The 20,074-nt window shown below is 40.8% G+C and overlaps 1 protein-coding gene across 1 annotated transcript; it reads left to right on the top strand.

Annotated features, from left to right (window-relative positions):
* Positions 1-12,201, top strand: LOC103713556 (DNA topoisomerase 1 alpha-like). Its single transcript, XM_039127365.1, is given in 17 exon segments — positions 1-225; positions 3,072-4,434; positions 4,659-4,853; positions 5,654-5,734; positions 6,727-6,786; positions 6,988-7,082; positions 7,223-7,379; positions 7,707-7,832; positions 9,900-9,951; positions 9,954-9,979; positions 10,076-10,166; positions 10,250-10,386; positions 10,889-10,957; positions 11,039-11,128; positions 11,224-11,327; positions 11,406-11,574; positions 11,850-12,201. Coding segments are annotated over 16 exon segments (2,844 nt in total). The 5' UTR covers positions 1-225; positions 3,072-3,111; the 3' UTR covers positions 11,919-12,201.
* The last annotated feature ends 7,873 nt before the right edge of the window (positions 12,202-20,074 follow it).

Here is a 20,074-nt window from a genome sequence, read left to right as displayed (position 1 = left end):
ATTAAATTGGGTTTGGCGAGGAAAAGAAGGGGAGAGAAGGCAGCCAGCAGCAGGAGAGGGGTGAAGCTAACCTAACCTAGCTCCGGAAACCCTAATTCGGCCTCCAAGAAGCTGATTCTCATCCTGAAGCTTGAATCTTTGCAACAACCAATCTATTGGTCCGCCATCGTCCTTCTACTTCGATCAATCTGACCTGTTCAGGGGTTTGCGGAGGAAAAAAATCAGGTTTCTTCTTCCAAAAATCTAGTCTTTGGGATCCTTCTAGGCCTTTATGTGATTGCTTTTTGTAAAAATTGGATCTCTGTTAGGGGTTTCATAATCTCTTGCTGTTGTTTTGATGTGTGTTGTTATTTTCTTGCCTTGGGATAAAGATTTCTATAGTTTTTGACGTTGATGGTTTTCTGTGTTTGTTCATTCCGTATTAACGTTGAACGATGAAATCTGTTGACACCGGACTGATCTTTCGGTATGGACTCAGTGATTAGGGTTGCGATAATGGATTTTAAATTGTTTATTTGTTCGGTAAACCAATGCATGACAGCTGCGTCGACCGACTCCTTGTTTGGGGTTGTTTTTAGGGTATCGTGGAATTTGGGAAATCAGTGATTAGGGTTTTATGGCAGGCGTGCTGATTCTGACGGGGAAGTAGATCAGATTTATCCATGATTGGTGTAGCTATAAGATGAGATAACTTGAAAGAGCTCTGTGTGTTTATTGTCTTCATGATTGATGAGTGTGCTTTCTGTGAGATCTTTTAGGTTAGTTTCTATTATAGTTCTTTCACGTCTTCTGCTATCTTTTTGAGACTTGACAGATTTTTCTTCTTTCTTTTTTCTTTTCTCCCTTTTTTGATAGAAAAGCAGGACTAGCAGCCAGTAAATTGAGCCAGCGAAAACATCGTGATGTTTTTTCTACTGCATGCAGTTGGTCATGTTGATTGATGATTGGGCAACCAGTTAGGCATGTTTTTCATTAAGCATGCCCCAATCCTTTTGTCCCTTTTTTGCAAGAAAGTTGCATAATCCCTTAATATGAGCAGTAATGCTGTTGCCATCAGATATTGGGAGATAAGAGGATATGTTTAGACTTCTTGTAACCTAATTACATTTCACACTTGAACTTGGATGAAGTGGTCATCACTGAAGAAAGCCTTACAGCGGACTAGAGGAAGAAATTGATTAAAAAGAAAACTCCTTGTTATGTGCCTGATGAACCAAATTGCCGAGTGATTATACTTTAGCATAAAGTGATCCTGTTGCAGAACACTTTCCATGTAGTTTATCTACCTCAAGTTCTGTGGTTCTCTTCAAGGGTATTTAATAAAAGTGATTTCATCTTGACTGTGTATATGATTGGATAGCCTGTGGACTTTCTCAACTTGTATAAAGACAAGTGGTCATTGAAGCATCATTTATTGCTTTCTATTGCCTACAGATAGTTCACTTTGATTGTGGGAAGGGAATGGCTGTTATGGTGTTAGCAGTAGGCTTTGGTACTATTCTCTGAATTAACCTTATTCTTTATACTCTGGGCCTATACATAGAAAGTCATCATAAAGACCTAAACTAAGGGGCTATTCATAAGGAGGTTCCAGAAAAACACAAATGATCATATACTAGTCAGGAATACTTGTCCTTTAGAATGTTCAGGAAGTTCTAAAGATATATGATTTGGGAGTCTAACAATGAGTACATGAGTCAACTACTATTGAGAAGCCATCAATCGATGGATGCTCCTTTAGTGCATGTAAATATTTGATTTGAAGATGATGCTCATCTTTAAAATTTGTTCAACCATGGATGTTATGTATGATCCTAGTTTGAGTGTGTAGCATGTAAGAAGTGATTTAGGTCATATTATCATTGGTGTTCTAGGTTGATTTTGGGAGCCCTTGTTAGGCTGCCTTTCCAAGTAACTAGTTTGACAATTAATAAAGTTTCATTAAGGATTTTCTCTGGTGGTTTGCATGTGCTTGCAGTCACGTCCTTCAATTAAACTTTTTAACATGGTAAATAAAAAACTAATGACATTCACTTGCACCGGGCTCAACTATTTCTTGTGAATTTTGTTTTTGCCCATGGATTATGTAGTTTTTGTCTTTATGATTCACCTTGAGAACTCAATATTGCATAAGAGTAAGGTGAGTTAAGCTAGTATTGTATCAACTAAAAAGTTTACTGCTGGAATTCCAATGTCCTGTAATGATATTTGACTCATTGAAAAGCGCAATTTTTGTTAAGTGTGGATCATCATCCACATATCACTCTTATTTTCTTTCTTCAAAAAAAGCATAAGTCATTAATTTAATTACTATATCTATTTTCATATTTCTAAACTAGAGGATCAGACTTGGTGCAATGGTAAGGTTGTTCCATTGTGACTGCGACGGTGGGAGCCTCATGCACTGGGCTGTCTCTTAATATTTATATTTTTAAACCATCTCTTAGGTGGTTGGATGCGTGGTTTGATATTAGGAAATGAGATTAAGCAGCTTCCTTTTTTTTTTTTTTTACTTTTGACAGTTCATTACCTTTTCAAAGTGATAATCATCATTGAACTAAATACCGAGTATATAAAATTGGGGTTGATTGAATTTGGGTCCTAAATCGTTGGCCACATGCAGTCTGAATAGGGGAGACTTATCAATTAATATATAAATGCTTCTCCTTCTTGAAGCAATCACTGTCTTGATTCTTTCCTTTTCTTTTGACAGTACATTACTTTTCAAAAAAATTAGTAATCTTGAATTAAATACTGAGTATCTAGAATTTTGGTTTACTAAAACAGTGTCCGAAGTAATTGGGCACATGTAGTTGGAATAAGGAATAGTATGTTGACTTATCAATTAAATTCCAAATTTGTGTCCTTGAAACAATCATGGTCTTGATTCCATGCCAGGATATAAAATTCAAATATTTTGTACTACCTTGTGTCTGTCAGGGCAGTTTTGGGCTGTTGGATCAGCATTTAAGATTAGTTCCTTGTACCGTTTATTCCTTTTTATGTTGCATAAAGTTAATACCTAATATTTTTTATGCTCAGTCCTTTGGCTAATTTATTGAAATTTGCAGGTGGAACCTAAGACACATTTGCAGAAGATAAAGAGGGATAATGGCTGTTCCTGGTTTCATCAAACAAGTTATATATGATGATGCTGATGATGATGATGGGCCTACAATTTTTAAAAGGACAAACCCTGCTTCCAAGCGAAGTCAGTTAAATTCGGCTTCTAAGAAACCAGCATCTCAAAAGCACATTAACTCTTTGGGAAAGCTCGCAGATAAAGGTACTCCAAATTATGGGAATTCCAATTTTCCAAAGATTGAGATGACTTGTACTGTGAAGGCACCAAGCGAGAAATCTAAGTCTATAATTGCTGGCTCAAATTCTAGGACTGCATTACCTGATCAGTCAAAACATTTTGCAGAACAGAAACTGACAAGTAATAATAACAAAACAACACATTATAATTTTTGTGCTAATGCTGAAAACTCAGATGATTCAGATGATGACAAACCATTAAGTCACAGACTTAATGCAGTTTCTACGGTGGTTCAGAAGAACAATTCCATGCATATGGAGAAAGTGGTAAATCATTCTTCTGAACATAAATTGGCAACTAGCTGCAAGGGGAAGATGACTCTGGATAAGCCATGTGGTAAAAATGAGGATTCTGATGATTCTGATGATGATAAGCCATTAAGCTCCAAATTTTCTTCGTCAGTGGTTGCTGGGAAAAACAGCTCCTTGCATGCCAAGCAGGCGCTCGAGTCCCCCAGGCATACCTCACTCTCATCACAAAAGCCAAAAGAAAGTACCAAGGAAGATTCTGATGATTCAGAAGATGATAAGCCATTGCTCTCTAGGTTCCAACCAAAATCCACTGGTGGTGCATCTACAAAAAATTCTCACTCTGTTGAGAAGCCTTTGGCTTCTAAAGTTAAGCCTAATGGTTCCATCAAGAAGGAAGCAAGTAATGAATCAAATCCAAAAGGTGCAAACAAGCGTCCTCTTGGTGATACCAATAATCCTATATATTCTTCAATTAAAAAGGCAAAAGTCTCTGATTCCTCTCACCCTATAAAAATTAAGCAAGAAGTTGTAAAGAAAGAAACAGATAAAGATGACGATGACCATATACCAGTTGCACAAAGAATAAAAAAATCAGGGTCATCAGACAACAAATCGTCCACCAATAAAGTGATGAAGAAGATCACTTCTTCGTCATTCAAGAAGGATGGCAAGAAAATGAAGAAAGCATTGAAGGGTTCGAAATTCTCAAAGTCCCTGAATGTGCCTCCTGGATCTGGTGGGGGTCAGAAATGGACTACCTTGGAGCACAACGGTGTTATTTTCCCTCCGCCTTACAAGCCTCATGGGGTCAAAATGCTCTACAATGGGCAGCTAGTTGATTTGACTCCTGAACAAGAGGAGGTGAGATTTTATGGATCTTTATATTGCCTTGGTTGATCGTACATCCTTCATCTTCTATTTTCTTTCATTCCTTGCTGCATGTTGCAGTTGCTCTGGATTCACTGCTCTTGTTACCTCTGGAAGAATAGCAGTCCTTTAGCAACTACGTGTCAAAATTTGATGAGCTATGCTCAGTTAAGATTAGAATTATTATTTCGTTTTGTTCTGAAACTCTCAGATTGCAGGTTGCAACGATGTTTGCAGTTATGAAGGACACAGATTACGCCACCAAGCCAAAATTCATTGAGAATTTTTGGAATGACTGGAAACAAATACTGGGTAAAAGTCATGTCATTAAAAAATTTGAACTCTGTGATTTTACTCCAATCTATGAATGGCATCTGAGAGAGAAGGAGAAGAAAAAACAGATGAGTGCCGAGGTAAGTCCTGCTGCCATCCACCATAAAATCTGAGCAGCTTAAAAATTTGATATGCTGGTGTACTTTGATAATGGATATTTTGCCAAATTGGACTTAAAATAATCTAATGCCGGTAAAAATTAGTTATATGCTTGGGCACATGCAAAATATTTTCTCTGCATATACTGCATGAGTAATCTGCATGCTTTTGTGTTCAAGTTTATAAGTGTAGGAATGCAATTTTACTTTTTTATTAAAGATATGGGGTTGCAATTCAGTCATGTTACCTAACTGCAAGAGGGGTAATGCCCACAAGTCTTCCGTGGGAAGCGAATCCAGTCTATTGAATATGTAGATTCTATCTGTGATGTCATCTGGTCAACCCAGTGCTACAGAGATCAGCTCATATTGCTTTTGCTCAAGCACGATCCCTTCTAAATTTGGCTCTAGTTTTCAAGAATTTTTTTTAGTATCTCAGTAATAATAGTGCCTGTTTTCTTGCCCTCTTCATTGATGCAATTTACCATCATTTATGAATTTCAGACATGATTGATCAGTGCTATTAGGAATATTTGTTTTCTTTATTTAGCAGTAATACTATCATAAAAAAATGACTTATCACTTGATACTTCTTCTAGTGTATTTCATTTAATGTATTGAGTTGTTTATCCAAAAATCCTAGATATAATTAAACATTACTGATAAACTCATCAAAATCCGAGAAAGTGTCTTTTCCTCAAATCCTGCATTCCGAAGCAATAAATATCTAAAATTTAATTACTCAGTATCTGTGCCTGACTGAAGCTTTGTTTCTTGTATAGGAGAAGAAGGCCTTAAAAGAAGAAAAATTGAAGCAAGAGGAGAAATACATGTGGGCTATTGTTGATGGTGTAAAAGAGAAGGTAACTTCTGACATAGGTTTAGCTAACACATTCTTATCATTATTGTTTTGGTGTTTGCACACCAATAGCTTAAGTTAGTCCTAAAGACTTCATTCTTCAATTTGACCCAAACCAATTTTCATAAGTATCAAGCTTTTGACCTCTGTTTTTTTTTTTTCTTTCGGGCCGTTTTGGGGTTGGGGGGGTTGGGGGGGGGAGTTGAAAGGTAGCTTGTTTGTTAGTATGCTAACTGTTGATTGCATATCATTGTGTTTAACAATCTGATAATGTTAAATTATGCATTTGTTTTGAAGATATCCACTAACTTTTGGTTTCTCGACATAAATTTTTCTTGACAGCTTCCTGTATTTCTTGTATATTTCTTTGCTCTTACATTTAATGGATTAAAAACTTAGACATCTCATCATTTCAAGTTACAAAAGCCTAGCATTTAGACCAAAATATGCATGCGCATGTGCTGGCAGGGCATATAATTTTGGTTTTTCCTGATCTTTGGCATATAATCTTAGTTTTTCCTGATCTTTGGCATATAAAGCAAACATATACAAGAATTTACTTTTTCTGCTGATGCTGTTGGCTTCTATTTGTCATTTTATAATGCATTAACTCATACAAGATGCAAGATGACTGATGTTCTCTGGATCAACATATGAAGTAACTTTCCTCCGAGAGAGGGAGGGAGGTTGGTGACTCTGGTTCATCTTGGTATATCCATAAATCTGGTGGCATTCAGGTTTCCTCTGCATTTCTTGATTTTAGCTCTAAATGATTCAGAAGTTATGATATGTATGTTATTCGTCGATTTCATTTGTAAGATAGGGCCTATGCTATTTCAAAGTAGTGATGCTTGATTATGCATTTTTCAGTGAGGCCTGATTTAATATTACGTGTCATTTGTGGTTGATACAAACGTTGAAGTTCTGTGGCATCGATTTTCTTTCTTCATTTCCTAATGTCTTATGTGGTGAACTTGACCATAACATCCCTTTCAGGTGGGGAATTTCAGAGTTGAACCACCAGGATTGTTTCGAGGCCGTGGAGAGCATCCAAAGGTTCTATTCCAATATAATTTATTGAAAGAATAGTTAGGAGTTAGAACATGTTAAGCTCAAACCAGCGTTCTGACTAGAACTGGCAATTACTTTGTTTTCTGTTTTCTTTTTATTGTAACTACTAAGAACATGTTAAGTCATCATTAGTTTGATGTCTTGCGCCTATCTTTATTAAATGATATGCATTAATCATGATGCCAGATGGGAAAGCTGAAAAAACGCATTCGGCCAAGTGATATTACCATCAATATCGGTAAAGGTGCACCGATTCCGGAATGTCCGGTACCTGGTGAAAGGTGACGTACAACTGACAAATGGATAATGAGATGGCATGAGACTGGATATAGTTTGTTGTTAAAGCTTGTGCAAAATACCTATAAATTAGCAAATAGTGGCCTTCCTTGGAGATGTTTAACCATTTGAAGTACTTTTGCAGGTGGAAGGAAGTAAAACATGAGAATACTGTTACATGGTTAGCATTTTGGAATGATCCAATAAATCCGAAAGAGTTTAAATATGTATTTTTGGCAGCAAGCAGCACATTGAAGGGACAAAGTGACAAAGAAAAATATGAGAAAGCCAGACTGTTGAAGGTACGCTATTAAATTGTATGCTCTTGTTGGTGCTTTTGAAGCAACATGCATTACAGACAAGTTTTGGTGATTGGTGGTGGCTGGGTGGGAGGGTTTTGGGGGTCATATACTTATTTTTTTTTTCTAGTGTTTTTCAGTAATCTTCCTCATGCATTGGTGTTCTTTGGTACTTGTATTGCTCAGACAAGTTTTGGTGATTGGTGGTGGCTGGGTGGGAGGGTTTTGGGGGTCATATACTTATTATTTTTAGTTTTTTTCATTAATCTTCCTCATGCATTGGTGTTCTTTGGTACTTGTATTGCTTATCATGTGTAACTCTTTGTGCAGGATTACATTCATAATATTCGTGCAAATTATACAAGGGATTTTACTAGTAAAGATGCTACAAAGCGGCAAATAGCTGTGGCCACTTACCTTATCGATAAGCTAGCGCTTAGGGCAGGCAATGAGAAGGTCACAACATATGATCTGATTTTTTCATCTCTGCTACATCAGATATTTGGTTTTCTTTTTAGCAGTTGTATTACTTGGGAAAAGCTATTTATACTCTTATTTGCTTAACTTTTCCATATGATTTTTTGGTCACTTCTTCCATCCAAGGTTGGTTGTGTCGGTACCGGGACCCATACCGGTTGTTTGATTGTACAATACGGTATGGTATTGTGCCATTTTGTTCCGGGCCGTACCAACACAATTAGAGTTGGCGAGGGAGGGCGGAGTGCGAAGGAGAGAGGGAAAAGAGAGGGAGAGAGAGAGGGAGGGGGAGAGAGGCTGGGAGAAGGGGGGGGGGAGAGAGAGAGAGAGGGCTCGAAAGCCCTCCTTCGGTACTGGTTGCCCGCAAGGGTCGACCTTGTTTTGAAATGAAACAAGGGCTCCGACCATATTTTTTTTTGCCGACTTTATGTACGAAATTGCAAAAAAAAAAAAGAAGAGAAGGGGCGGTGCCCCTGTTTTATTTCGAAACAGCGGAGACCCGTGCGGGCAACCAATACCGGAAGAGATGAAGGCTTTCGAGCCCTCTCTTTCCTTCCCTACCTCTCGGCCTCCCTCTCCCTCTCTCCCTCTCTCTCCCTCCCTCCTCTCTCTTCCTCTCTCTTCTTCATCCTCTCCCCTTTTCTCACCGGAATTCTCGAACCGAGGGGCAGAACAGTGCCAGTCCATCTGGTATAGTTTGGTACACCCCGAACCATGCAATTCAGGATAGGCTTCGTTGCTTCCATCCATGATGTGGTGTCTGACACCAAGCTGACACTCCTATCCACTCATACCATATTTTTCTCAATGTTAATATTCGGCTAACAACAATTGTCCCATATGTGAAACATTAACAATATCTACTTCCCCTTGTGGATGTCTATGCTTTCATTGGTTAACAAAATTTTAAATCTGTATATGGATGAGCATTTTTTCCCCATGTGATATGACACCTTCAGTTGAACTTTTAACTGCAATAAAGCTTGCTAGCTCGGTTGCCTTCCTTCTTGAATACATGTATATGATTTATCCATGTCCTATCACCATTTTACAGTTTAAATTTTCTATTAAATATCATGCTCTGTATATGTATGTGTTGTCTGAGATGTTTGTGCCTAGTTGATTGCATCGCAAGTCTATCCAGTGAACTCTAATAAATCACAATTCAATTATAATATTTACACAATAAAGTTAAATATTTTATAATATATTTTAGTTGTTTGAAAGTAAACCCTATTTCATATTCACAAGAATTGGAACGCAGAATTTTTAATAAGCTTGGTTCTTATAGGACACCCATTCTTGCATCTATATAATATATGAAGTTTCAGGTTATGGTGTGTTGTTTGTGATCTCTTCTGGCCATTATGTCCACTAAAGCTTCAGTTCAACAAGTTTTGTGATATGCATGAAAACGTTTGGTGATTAGCATGTCTTATCATTGATTGTGACACTGCAATTGCACAGAGCTCTAACTGGTCAAGCTTTCAGTTATTTTTTCTACCCTTTCTGTTTTTGGTTCTATTATCATGCATTAGATGTTGTGCTAGTCCTTCCTGCTTTGCTTATATACACAAAAAATCTGGCAGTCATGGCCACTGCTGATAGACAGCTGAAATCTGTTTCCTATGGACCACCACCATCCATATAGAGTACTACTACCTACTCATCCTTTTAGGTTTGTATTTTAGAAACATAAATTGTGTGCTTCACAGTTTTTCTGGAGATCCCAGGACAACTTGTCAGTTATGTGATAGCCTGTTGTTTCATATGGACCACCAGCATCCATACAGAGTACCTGCTCGTCTTTTTAGGTTGGTATTTTAGAAAGTCAATTGTGTGCTTCACAGCTTTTCTGGAGTTCCAAGACAGCTTTTCAGTTATGTTTTCATAGATTTTCCTTGATATTCATAGCTTCTCCCTTTGTCCTGACAATTGCTGGTGTGCTTAGTGTCACGTATATCATCCGGCAGAAGCAATACAGTTCAGTTGCATCATGTATTAACGAGTTACCTGTGTATCTGTTGCTGACTACATCTTATGCAGGATGATGATGAGGCTGATACTGTTGGTTGCTGCACTTTGAAAGTGGAGAATGTGTTTTGATCCCTCCAAATAAGTTGCAGGTAGATTTTTTTTCGAAATATTTTTAGCTCTGGCTCATTCATTCTCTGCTTGGATATTTAACATTGCTTGTTTTTCTTTTTTTTTTTTTAACCCAGTTCGACTTCCTTGGTAAAGATTCTATTAGATATTTCAATACTGTGGAGGTTGAGCTACCTGTCTATAAAGCAATTGGAGAATTCCGGACTGGTGACTGCATTATATGTTTAATTTTTGTCCTTTTATTTGTATCCCATATGTTCAGTTGCTAATTTTTGCTTGTAATTCATTAGCAAGAAAAAGTGATGGAGAAGATCTCTTTGACTTGCTGGATACAAGTAAGCTTAATGCTCATCTGAAGGAACTCATGCCTGGTCTTACTGCAAAAGTTTTTCGTACATTCAATGCTTCCATTACTTTGGATGACATTGTGAGTATTAACATCAATGATTTTCCTCCCATATGTGAATATTTTGTTTTTATGCTTTTTAAGTTTTTGCTCGACGAGCCTGAGGAGCCATCACTTGTATAAACTCTATTGTCTTCATAATGCTTTCAATTAGGAAACTATTTTGAGCGTATATGTGAATCCAGAAAGTATGCTTTGCAGAAGTTAGTTTTTCCTGAATAGAATTCTCAATGTTCATATATCTGTATTACTAAGCTTTCAGCTTTATTTTTTTGATATTTAAACTTTCATCTTTATTAAAAAAATAAAGTATGGATGAGACTAAATTTTATCAGATTGAAGGTTAAGCTATGTCCTAGTGTTTAAATGGTGTGGGTTGTATGCATTGTAGGTCAAATTATGTTTTTCATTTACGTGTATGATTTTTTTCCCTCCCAAATTCATTATCGTTGCCCATTTATCACAATGCTGTGACTGACAAATAATGTTGTTTGTCTGATTTGATATTGGCATTTGGCGACAGTTGAATAAGGAAACCAAGGAGGGTACTCTTCCAGAAAAAATTGCTGTTTATCAGCATGCAAACAAAGAGGTGATGATCATACTTATTTTGTCCATTCAGTGATAAGTTTAAACATGAATTCTGTGATTGATAGATACCTCTGCAAAACAGGTAGCAATCATATGTAATCATCAACGCAGTGTCTCCAAGTCTCATGATGCCCAGATGTCAAGATTGAATGAAAAGATAATGGACTTAAAGGTAATATGCTGCTTTATGCACAATCTTCTTTCCTTGTCAACTCCTGTATTTTTTCACTAAAATATTCCTTGTGCTTGATGATGTGATGTTTACAGACCCAAAGGGAGGAATTGAAGGTGGATTTGAGTAGGGCAAGGAAAGGGAAGCCCCCATTAAAAGATCGAGAAGGGAAGACAAAGCGGAACTTGTCCCCTGAAGCGTAAAGAGCTCACGATGAATCTTAAGCTTTTGAAATTTCAAAAAATTACCATGCCATCTTACATTAATCAACTTGCAGGTTAGAGAAGAAGATTGCTCAGATTGATGCAAAGATAGAGAAGATGGAATTGGACAAAAAGATAAAAGAAGATTTGAAGACGGTAGCTTTGGGTACATCAAAGATCAACTACCTGGATCCTAGGATATCGGTTGCATGGTGCAAGCGCCATGAAGTTCCAATTGAGAAGGTCAAACTCTCCTCCTAGACTGACTGATTACTGATCTCTTTAATGTCATTGCAAAGCTCGTTCTTCACTGTTTAATTGCACGCTACTTTTAATTTTGTTCAATTTCTTGTGATTATTTGTTCACTTTTTTTCAAGTTAAGATTTTCCTTCTTACTATATGTCCAAAATAAGTATATTTTTTATTCTTTCCCTGTTTCTTCTAATCTTTTTTCCTGTAACAAATTCCACTAAACATTTGCTGATGGTTTTAGCTAATTCTCTGTTTTTCCTATTAGATATTTAACAAGTCATTACTTGGGAAATTTGCTTGGGCAATGGACGTCGACCCCGGCTTCAGATTCTAACAGATCAGTTATTGGCGTACTTCATTTTTCTTGCACTAAGATGGAGAAATGCCTCCTGGCAGCTGTCTTAAATTAATTTTATTTAGATGGGGAAAAAATATAATGTTGTAAGATCATGTTTTTCGACGCTCGTGGGCGTCGAGAAGCCTCCGGCATTACTTGTAGGAACTTCTGTCAAATGTACTACAATTCAAATTAGTTGAGAAATTGAGTTCTTGTTATTGGAAATTTGTTTCTTAAACACATTGCTTCAAGGATTGTCATTCTTCGACATTGATTTGCAGTTGTGAGCTAATGCAATGAGATAAATAATTTGCACAATTCTCGTCTAACAATTTGAAATGTTATGGCGGACGTGGTCTAGGTGCTGTAAAGTTATAACTAGGCAGGGCCGGCCCGAGCCTTAAGAGACCGAAAAGGAAGGTCTCCGGGAGGGAGGGAGGGAGGGAGGGAGGGAGATAGATAGATGGGGGGAAGTTCCTTGCGTCTGTGACCAAAGGGAAGCAAAGGCCCCATATAAAACGGGAACAGGAGCTGTCTTCCCCCTTGATGAAAGGGAGGTGGAGAGTTTCCTGGCCTGCAGAGGGGCAATTTGGGAAGTTGGGGGACAGTAGTTTTGTTTTGGATGGAGAGAAAGAGAAAGGAGGGATTTGGTTGGCTTGATGCGCATGCTGAAGCTACTCTTATCTTTCATCCCTTCTCTTTTCTGGTTTTGGTCTTGGTTTTCCTTCCCTCACATTACTGTTGATCCAGCTGGGCCATTAGCAAGAAAGATAGGGGGATTGGAGATGGACTTCTTGGAGGGTGGAGATTCTTTTATTTTCTCCTCTCTGTTTCTTCTCCCCTCTTGGGTGGTAGAGAGAGAAAATGAGGGAGGGGGTTGAATATCTGCTGTGTTGTGATGTTGCAGTTGCCGCTTGGGTACTCACTTGAACGGGAGATGGTGGGATGGCACTTTTATTAATTAGATGGAGTGAATTTTCCATAATGCCCCTACTTTTTCTTATAGAGAGGTCTCTTTTTGGACAAAGTCTTTTCTTTACCTTGACCATGAAATGCCATGGGATAACCTTTTCCTATTCTTGATTGACATGGTAAACAGTATTGCCAAGCATTATCTCCGTTATTTAATCAGTTTCATGGCCCTTCTTTTAGGGTAATTACTTTTTCGTGCTTCCATTCAAAAATTATATTAAATTGAAAAGACTTCTTGTCTATCTTTGTTAGATTCATGTATCTTTGTTGAAGTAGTGTACTTAATAGCTATCTATTTTGATATTATTTTTTTTAAGTATTTTATACTTATTAAAAAAAATTATTATTAAAAAAAAAGAGGCCTCATTCATTGGATTCGCCTTAGGCACCCAAATGTATTGGGCCGCTCCTGTAACCAGGCATCTAATGGTGGTGATTGTCAGAGGGTTCTCTTCATGGAAGCCGCTGACCGGACATTATTGAACTACAAATCAACAAGAAAAGGAAGATTCATTAAACAATTTGATGTTTTGTAATTGGCTTGACTAACATATCAGTTGGACCGAGTCTCTTTTGCCTACTGTCTTAGCCCAGGTGAGCATGCCGACCATAGCTATGTTGAAACCTTATTGTCAATGCCAAGATGACAAGATATCGAAGCTAGCGGGCTTTAATTCCCGGTCACTAGGCTATATTGTTTGATAAGAAGTCATTGGGCTCTGTACTCATATCGATAGGCCTGTGGCTTGTGGGTCTCATGGTCTCAGGGACGATCTTAGTTTGTACCAGAGAGAGTTTTTTCAGCCTGTATATGCTCACAATTTTTTTTTTATACAATGGCTTCTCACTCTACTTTAGTGTAGGTGCAGCCAACTGATTCAAGAGAGATAATCTGGCACAACGGTGCAAGAGGAACTTGCTGGTGTGTCCAAATGACCTCTCCGAACTAATGTGCAGCATAGGAGGCGAATAGGACCCTGTTCGCCTTCTAATACACATGCACTGCCTGAAAGGCACTGCAGTCTCCCATCATCCGGCTGATGTCGCAGAGTAGAGTGCTCCCATCCTCCCTCCACCCCTTTTCTCGTATCCAATTGATCACCGTGGCCGAGTCCTTCTCGAGGATGATGTACTCCGCCTTCAGCCTCCGTCTCGCATAGGTAATGCCCTTCCATGCTACCTTGAGCTTTGTCCCTATAGCTATCAACTCATCGGTGCTTCGCCCTCCGCCAGCAATTATCCGTGAGTCGTGACTTTTGATTACAAAACCCACACATGCTCTATCTCTATCACCGGTAATACTACCATCGAAGTTTACCTTGAGATGGCTAGAGGGTGGGGGCTTTCAAAAGACAAGGACGTGCCTAGGCGCTATATCAGCAGAGCAAGGATTCTAGATGTCCTTAGCCATTCCAGATGAAGCCGCCGTAGTGGCCCAGGTAAACTTAACAGCCTAAAGAATGGCTCTCTCCACTACATTCATCAGTGGCACCCACCTGTCTTTGAAAATTTGGGCATTCCTGTCCAACTTTGATATGCCAAGTAGGCATATGTAATTCCCCACTCCATCGTTCTCTAGCCTGGGGCCAGAGAAAGGCAGCACTGCTCTAGATTCATGCTGCTCTAGATCGCTGACTTTGCAATCCTCCAACCTCGCCGAATCAACTAGGGTCGATACTCGACATAGCGGTTGCTCGAATACCCAACTTCCTCCAGGACACCAATGGACCGACCATCACTAACAGCCCACTTGACTGGAGCAAGCACCATCGGAGCGTAAGAACAGATCTCCCTCCAAATGAAGGAACACCGACGCCCAGCCTAGAATTCCGCCGCCATCGTGTGAGCTCCACACTTGGTTTTCAATAGAGCACACCACAGACTGTCAGGTTCCAGTATATATCTAGCCATGTGCCTCGCCACCATCGCCTCCAGCCTTGCCACCAAGGACTGGATCCCCAAGCCACCCTATCTGACCGGCTGGTAGACTACATCCCATGCCACCAAGTGAATGCTCCTTCTGCCCTCTTGTCTGCCCCAAATGAAGTTTCTGAATGACTGCTCTAGAGACCTCAAAAGCGACACTGGCACAATTTTGTTTGATAACAAATAGATGAGGATCAAGATAAGAACCAACCACACCAAAATCACCCTACCCATCATCGAAAATGCTCCCATCTGCCACCCCTCAAGCTTGCATCTGATGCTAGCTTGATTCCCATAAGGCTCCTACGGCTCAAGGCTTTTTGGAGGTCATACATAAACTCCTGGGTAATGAGAATATTGTTAGAGATGCACCGATCCCCAATGAAGGCTTCCTGCTCCGGACTGATGAGTCTCAATAAGATGCATCTTGTTGCCCAAGGTGACAACCCAAGAGGGGGGGTGAATTGGGTCTTTTAAAAACTTTTCAACTACTTCTAATCTTTTAGAGTTAATTAAGCTAAGTTGTATGGATGCATAGTGGAATTTAAACTTAGCAAGAGTATGATTCTAATCTAATCAACTATTAAGCAGCGGACTCAATAAAAGATTAGTCTAAGTTTGCCCAAGTATGCAATTCAATACAATGAGTCTTAATGTTGTTATATTGAATGAGACTTGATTAAGTAAATTGAATATGCTTGCAACTAAAGGATGCACGGAGAAGAGTTAAGCAAGCAATGTATCTAAGTAAGTAAGTGAGTGAGAAAGTTAGATAACAAAGAGCATCACAAACACAACAAAAGTATAGTGGTTCGGTGCATCCCAGCACCTACATCCACTCCCCAAGACCTCTTGGGAATTTCACTATAATCCCTCAGATTACAGCCGGTTGTTTTACAAGCTCACAACCCAACTTGTTGTTTTACGAGATCACAACGAACTCGGTCGGTTTTCACATGCTCACCGACTAGAACCAACCGATTGTTTTCACGGGCTCACAATCCAACCCAGTTGGTTTTCCCAAAGGCTCACCAACCACAACCTTACAACGATTGTTTTCCGGGTTCACAATCAACCCAGTTGGTTTTCCCAAAGGCTCACCAACCACAACCTTACAATGTTGGTTTTCCCTTTGGCTCACCAACAAACCTTAACCCCTTGATTCAATCCCTTGATTGAATCAAGTTACAAGATATTAGAACAAGAGTTTAAATCAAATACAAGCTTCTCACATAAGCAAATATAGCAAATATAAATAAGTAAAGAAAAGAGAAGAAGCCCTCAAACTAATTTGTAGATGGAGGAACTCGGCTTCTTCTTCACTTGACCCTCTTCTGATTTTGCACGAAGTAGAGGATCTCCGAGGCAGCACACGGATGGAGAGGAAGCTTTGGGATTCACTTGGATGCTCTTCTTCTCTCTATTTTACTTTGAATGGCCCTTTTGTGCTTATGGGAGATTTCCCTTGTAATCTCTTTCAAATCTCTTTCCTAAATGTTTTCTCCCACTTCCATACCCTTTTTCCTAGCTCTCCTCTTGATTTTATAGCTTTAGAGGGAGTGGAAACAAAAATCTAGCCGTTAGAGACAAAAATAGAGCCGTTGGAATCAACAAAAAACTAGCCGTTATGCCTCCCAGCGTGCTGGAGTCGACTCGGCTGAAGTAGGAGTCGACTCGGCTGAAACAGAAGTCACTTGTGAATAGTAGTCTGTCGGCACTGTAGCTGGGAGTCGACTCCGCACTGTAGCACTGAAGTTGGAGTCGACTCGAGATCACTGTAGCGCTGAAAATCAACTTTCTGTTTTTTGTTTGTTCTCAGTCGGAGTCGACTCGTAGAGTCCCGGAGTCGACTCGAGCACTGTTTCTTGAAACTCTAGAGTGCCAGAGTCGACTCTAAACTTTTCGGAGTCGACTCGAGGACTATTCTTTTGAATCTTTCTTTGAATTTGCTCCTCCAACTTAAATCCTTTGAACTTGAAACTTGGGCCAATAAATTGTAGCTTTCTTCTAACTTTTCTTGAGAGCTTTTGAGGCCTTCTTGTATTTTTCCAACTTGCTATGTTCCTTGCAAAATAAATTATCTTTCTTCTTGCAACACAAACATTAGTAATTATACTTCAAGGTTTTGTGATCATCAAAATTAATCTTTAAATCAATTTTTGGGTCATCAATCTCCCCCTTTTTGATGATGACAAAACTTGGAGTATATGCAATATAAAATATAATGTGTTCTAGAAGTAATGCATAGCTAAGTTGCATGAAGTAGAAAACATATATATTTAAAAACATACTTCATGATAATGCTTTAGATTTATTCAGCTTAACACAATCAACATATTTCAATTTAAGCTGATTTGTATTCAATTCACAACATAAAGCATATGAGCATATACTTAGATATTTCTCCCCCTTTTTGATGATCACATCTCAATTTGGCCACTAGTACCTTTGTTGTAGCCTTGTACAAGGTGGTGCACAGATTGATAGCTCGGTAGTGGCACGACCCCGTGGCATCCTGTCTCTTCAGGATCAGGGTGACAAACGTTATCTTCTAGTCCGCCGATATCGCGCTATACTAAAGAACTGTTGAATGGCCTCAATCACATCCCGTCTAATCACTAGTCAGTACCTCTCGAAGAAAATAAGGAGGAAACCATTTGGCCCCAAGGCCTTATCCTCAGCTAGGGACTAAAACGCCTCCTGGATCTCCTCGATAGTGATCGGCCTAGTCAGCATAGCATTCTCATCCTTTGAGACCCTGGTCAATGGGGGTTGCACAACTTGCGGGCTACCACTCCTCACCTGATTCGTCTATCTAGCATAAAAAAACTGTTCAAAAATCCACCTGGTGGCATCCGGGTCCTCTGTAATCTGACCATCAGCTTCTCTGGTGACTTTGATTCTGTTTCTCTGTCTCCAGATGATCATCGACTGATGAAAGAACCTGGTGTTCCGGTCTCTCTCCCTGATCTACTATATTCTGGACTTCTACTTTCATAAGGACCTTCTGCTGCCGAAGAAGAGAATCATGCAGAGATAGTTGGCTCCTAAGCTCCCCCATCTCCTCTTAAGTTAATCTCCCCCTTTGCTCCTACTGCGACTGCAGCTTAGCTATGACCTTCTTAACCTCCTCCATCTTCCTAAAGATATTCCCCACCTCCTTTCGATTCCACCGCTGCAGCCTTCACTTGATAATCTCTAGCTTACGGGACACTTTGTACATAGCCTCCTCCCGTACTGGCAACCGCCATGCCTCCCGAACAATCTCCCATGATCTAGGATATGTTAATCGAAACTTTTCGAATCTAAATGGACAATGATAAGGAGCTGGGGCTGAAGTACTCATCTGTATCGGGCAATGGTTCAAAGGAATGCGAGGAAGATAGTTCACCCGGTAGTCCAGAAAGCTTTGGATCCATCCTGCCATGGCAAACACTCTATCAAGCCTCTCTCAAACGTTAGCATGTCCCTTCCAGTTGTTGTACTATGTGAATCTCGGGCCAACAAAACCAAGGTCAATCAAGCCATTCCCAACAATAAAGTTTTAGAATTTCCTGACCTTCCTTTTATTGATGAAGGTCTTTCCTCCCAGCTTTTCTTGCAGGCCATCTATGACATTGAGATCCCCCGCCACCATCAAGTGTTGCCCCTGCTGTGACAACTTCGTGACTTCCTCCCATAACACCCTCCTCTCTTTGAATTCCGTGCTGGCATACATAGTTGCTAGGACCCATAGCACCCCATCACCCTTAGAAATCACTGTAACTACCTGACAAACCTCGAGATTCCACAGCATAAGATCCCCACCCCCTCGGCAAGGAGTTCCTAGCCTGTTGCAAACTCCGCCCAGATAGCCGAGTTTCAAAAAGGATGCAAACCTTTAGGTTGTGAAGCTGGATCAACCTCTGAAAAATCAGGACGAAGGATGGCTTTCCAACCCTCGGCAATTCTATAGTAGTATTCTCATTCTTTCATTCCGGGATTGCGGCCCTCCTCTTGGGCCCTACCCCCATCCCACCAATTGACTTCCTTTCCCCCATGCTAGCCACCCTTGGCTCCAATAACACCCTTCTTAGATGCTAGAAGACCCACTCATGCTAGGCTCCAGCTTGAACTGGCACCCCCGCCTTCACTGTGGCACCCACTTTGGCTCCAAATGTGCCAACTATGCCAAGAGTCCCTGCCTCCATCTTTTTTAGATTCTGGGGTAGCTGTTCTTCCAAACCACGATCCGAACTCTCCCTAGTGATCTCATCGCCCATCGTCTTCTCTCCCGGTGGACTTGTCTCCGCCTCAGTCACCGAAATCCTCATGGCCGCTATCGGAATAGAAGCTAGGGCGCCCATCATCAGCTTCAGCTCCTCTGCCTTGCCATCACCAACTGCATGAGGGGACTGTGATGCCGACCTAGGCGATGGGGATGGGGAGGAGCTTCGCGCATGCAGCCGATTGCATCCCCTCCTTGGCTCCAAATCCCCTGCAGTCTCTCCTGATCCGGAATCCATCCTCTCCTGGATCGAGCTCCGAAACCCAGTCACTGAAGCCGAAGACGAGGCCTGGTCCACACTTGTCTTCTTCTTGTGGGCACCCAAATTGGCACGACCCAAACCTTTGCCTAGCCCAGACAATGGCTTAGAAGTCTACCCTCATCGGCCGAAGCGAGCAGGTTTCCCACGGCCCGCCGCGCCTAGGCTAGGCCCGTGAATGTCCAACCCAAGCCCCATCTTCCCCAGCCCAGGAGCCAAGCCCAACTTAGGCGGGCTTCGGGCTCTCTTCAGCACACCTGGGTCGGAGCGCCCTGTTGGTGCGGCCCCCATTCACTCCATCTACCAGGCCTCCCGAATGGACCTGGCCAGTGGACTCACCCGGCCCCGCATTCACCCCGGCAACTCGCTCGAGTCCACTCGCCACCACCCCTACCGCTACCAAACTACCCCCACAGCTGTAGTCGCTGACGATTTTCGCCGAGCGACCTTCGTCGGCTTCTGCCATCCCTCTAGGTCCAATGATAAAACTGGCGGAGCCGTTTTGGCCTCGTATGGATTTTTCCTAGCCTTCTCAGATGCCTACCCCACTGCCTTACCGGCTGGCTCCTCAGCCTTAGTCCTTGCCCTGCCCCCCACCGCAGCCAGCTTCAGCACTCGAATTCGATTAGTGGTGAGCCACGGGTTGAAGACACAGCAGCTGCCACCCCCGAACCTCCTTCTCTCTGGCTAACCCTATGTCCCGAAATCCCTGACGTTCGAAACACCCGG

The sequence above is a fragment of the Phoenix dactylifera genome, chromosome 1 (assembly GCF_009389715.1).
Source record: "Phoenix dactylifera cultivar Barhee BC4 chromosome 1, palm_55x_up_171113_PBpolish2nd_filt_p, whole genome shotgun sequence".
NCBI classification, from domain to species: domain Eukaryota; kingdom Viridiplantae; phylum Streptophyta; class Magnoliopsida; order Arecales; family Arecaceae; genus Phoenix; species Phoenix dactylifera.
This window is presented reverse-complemented; position numbering and strand designations above follow the sequence as displayed.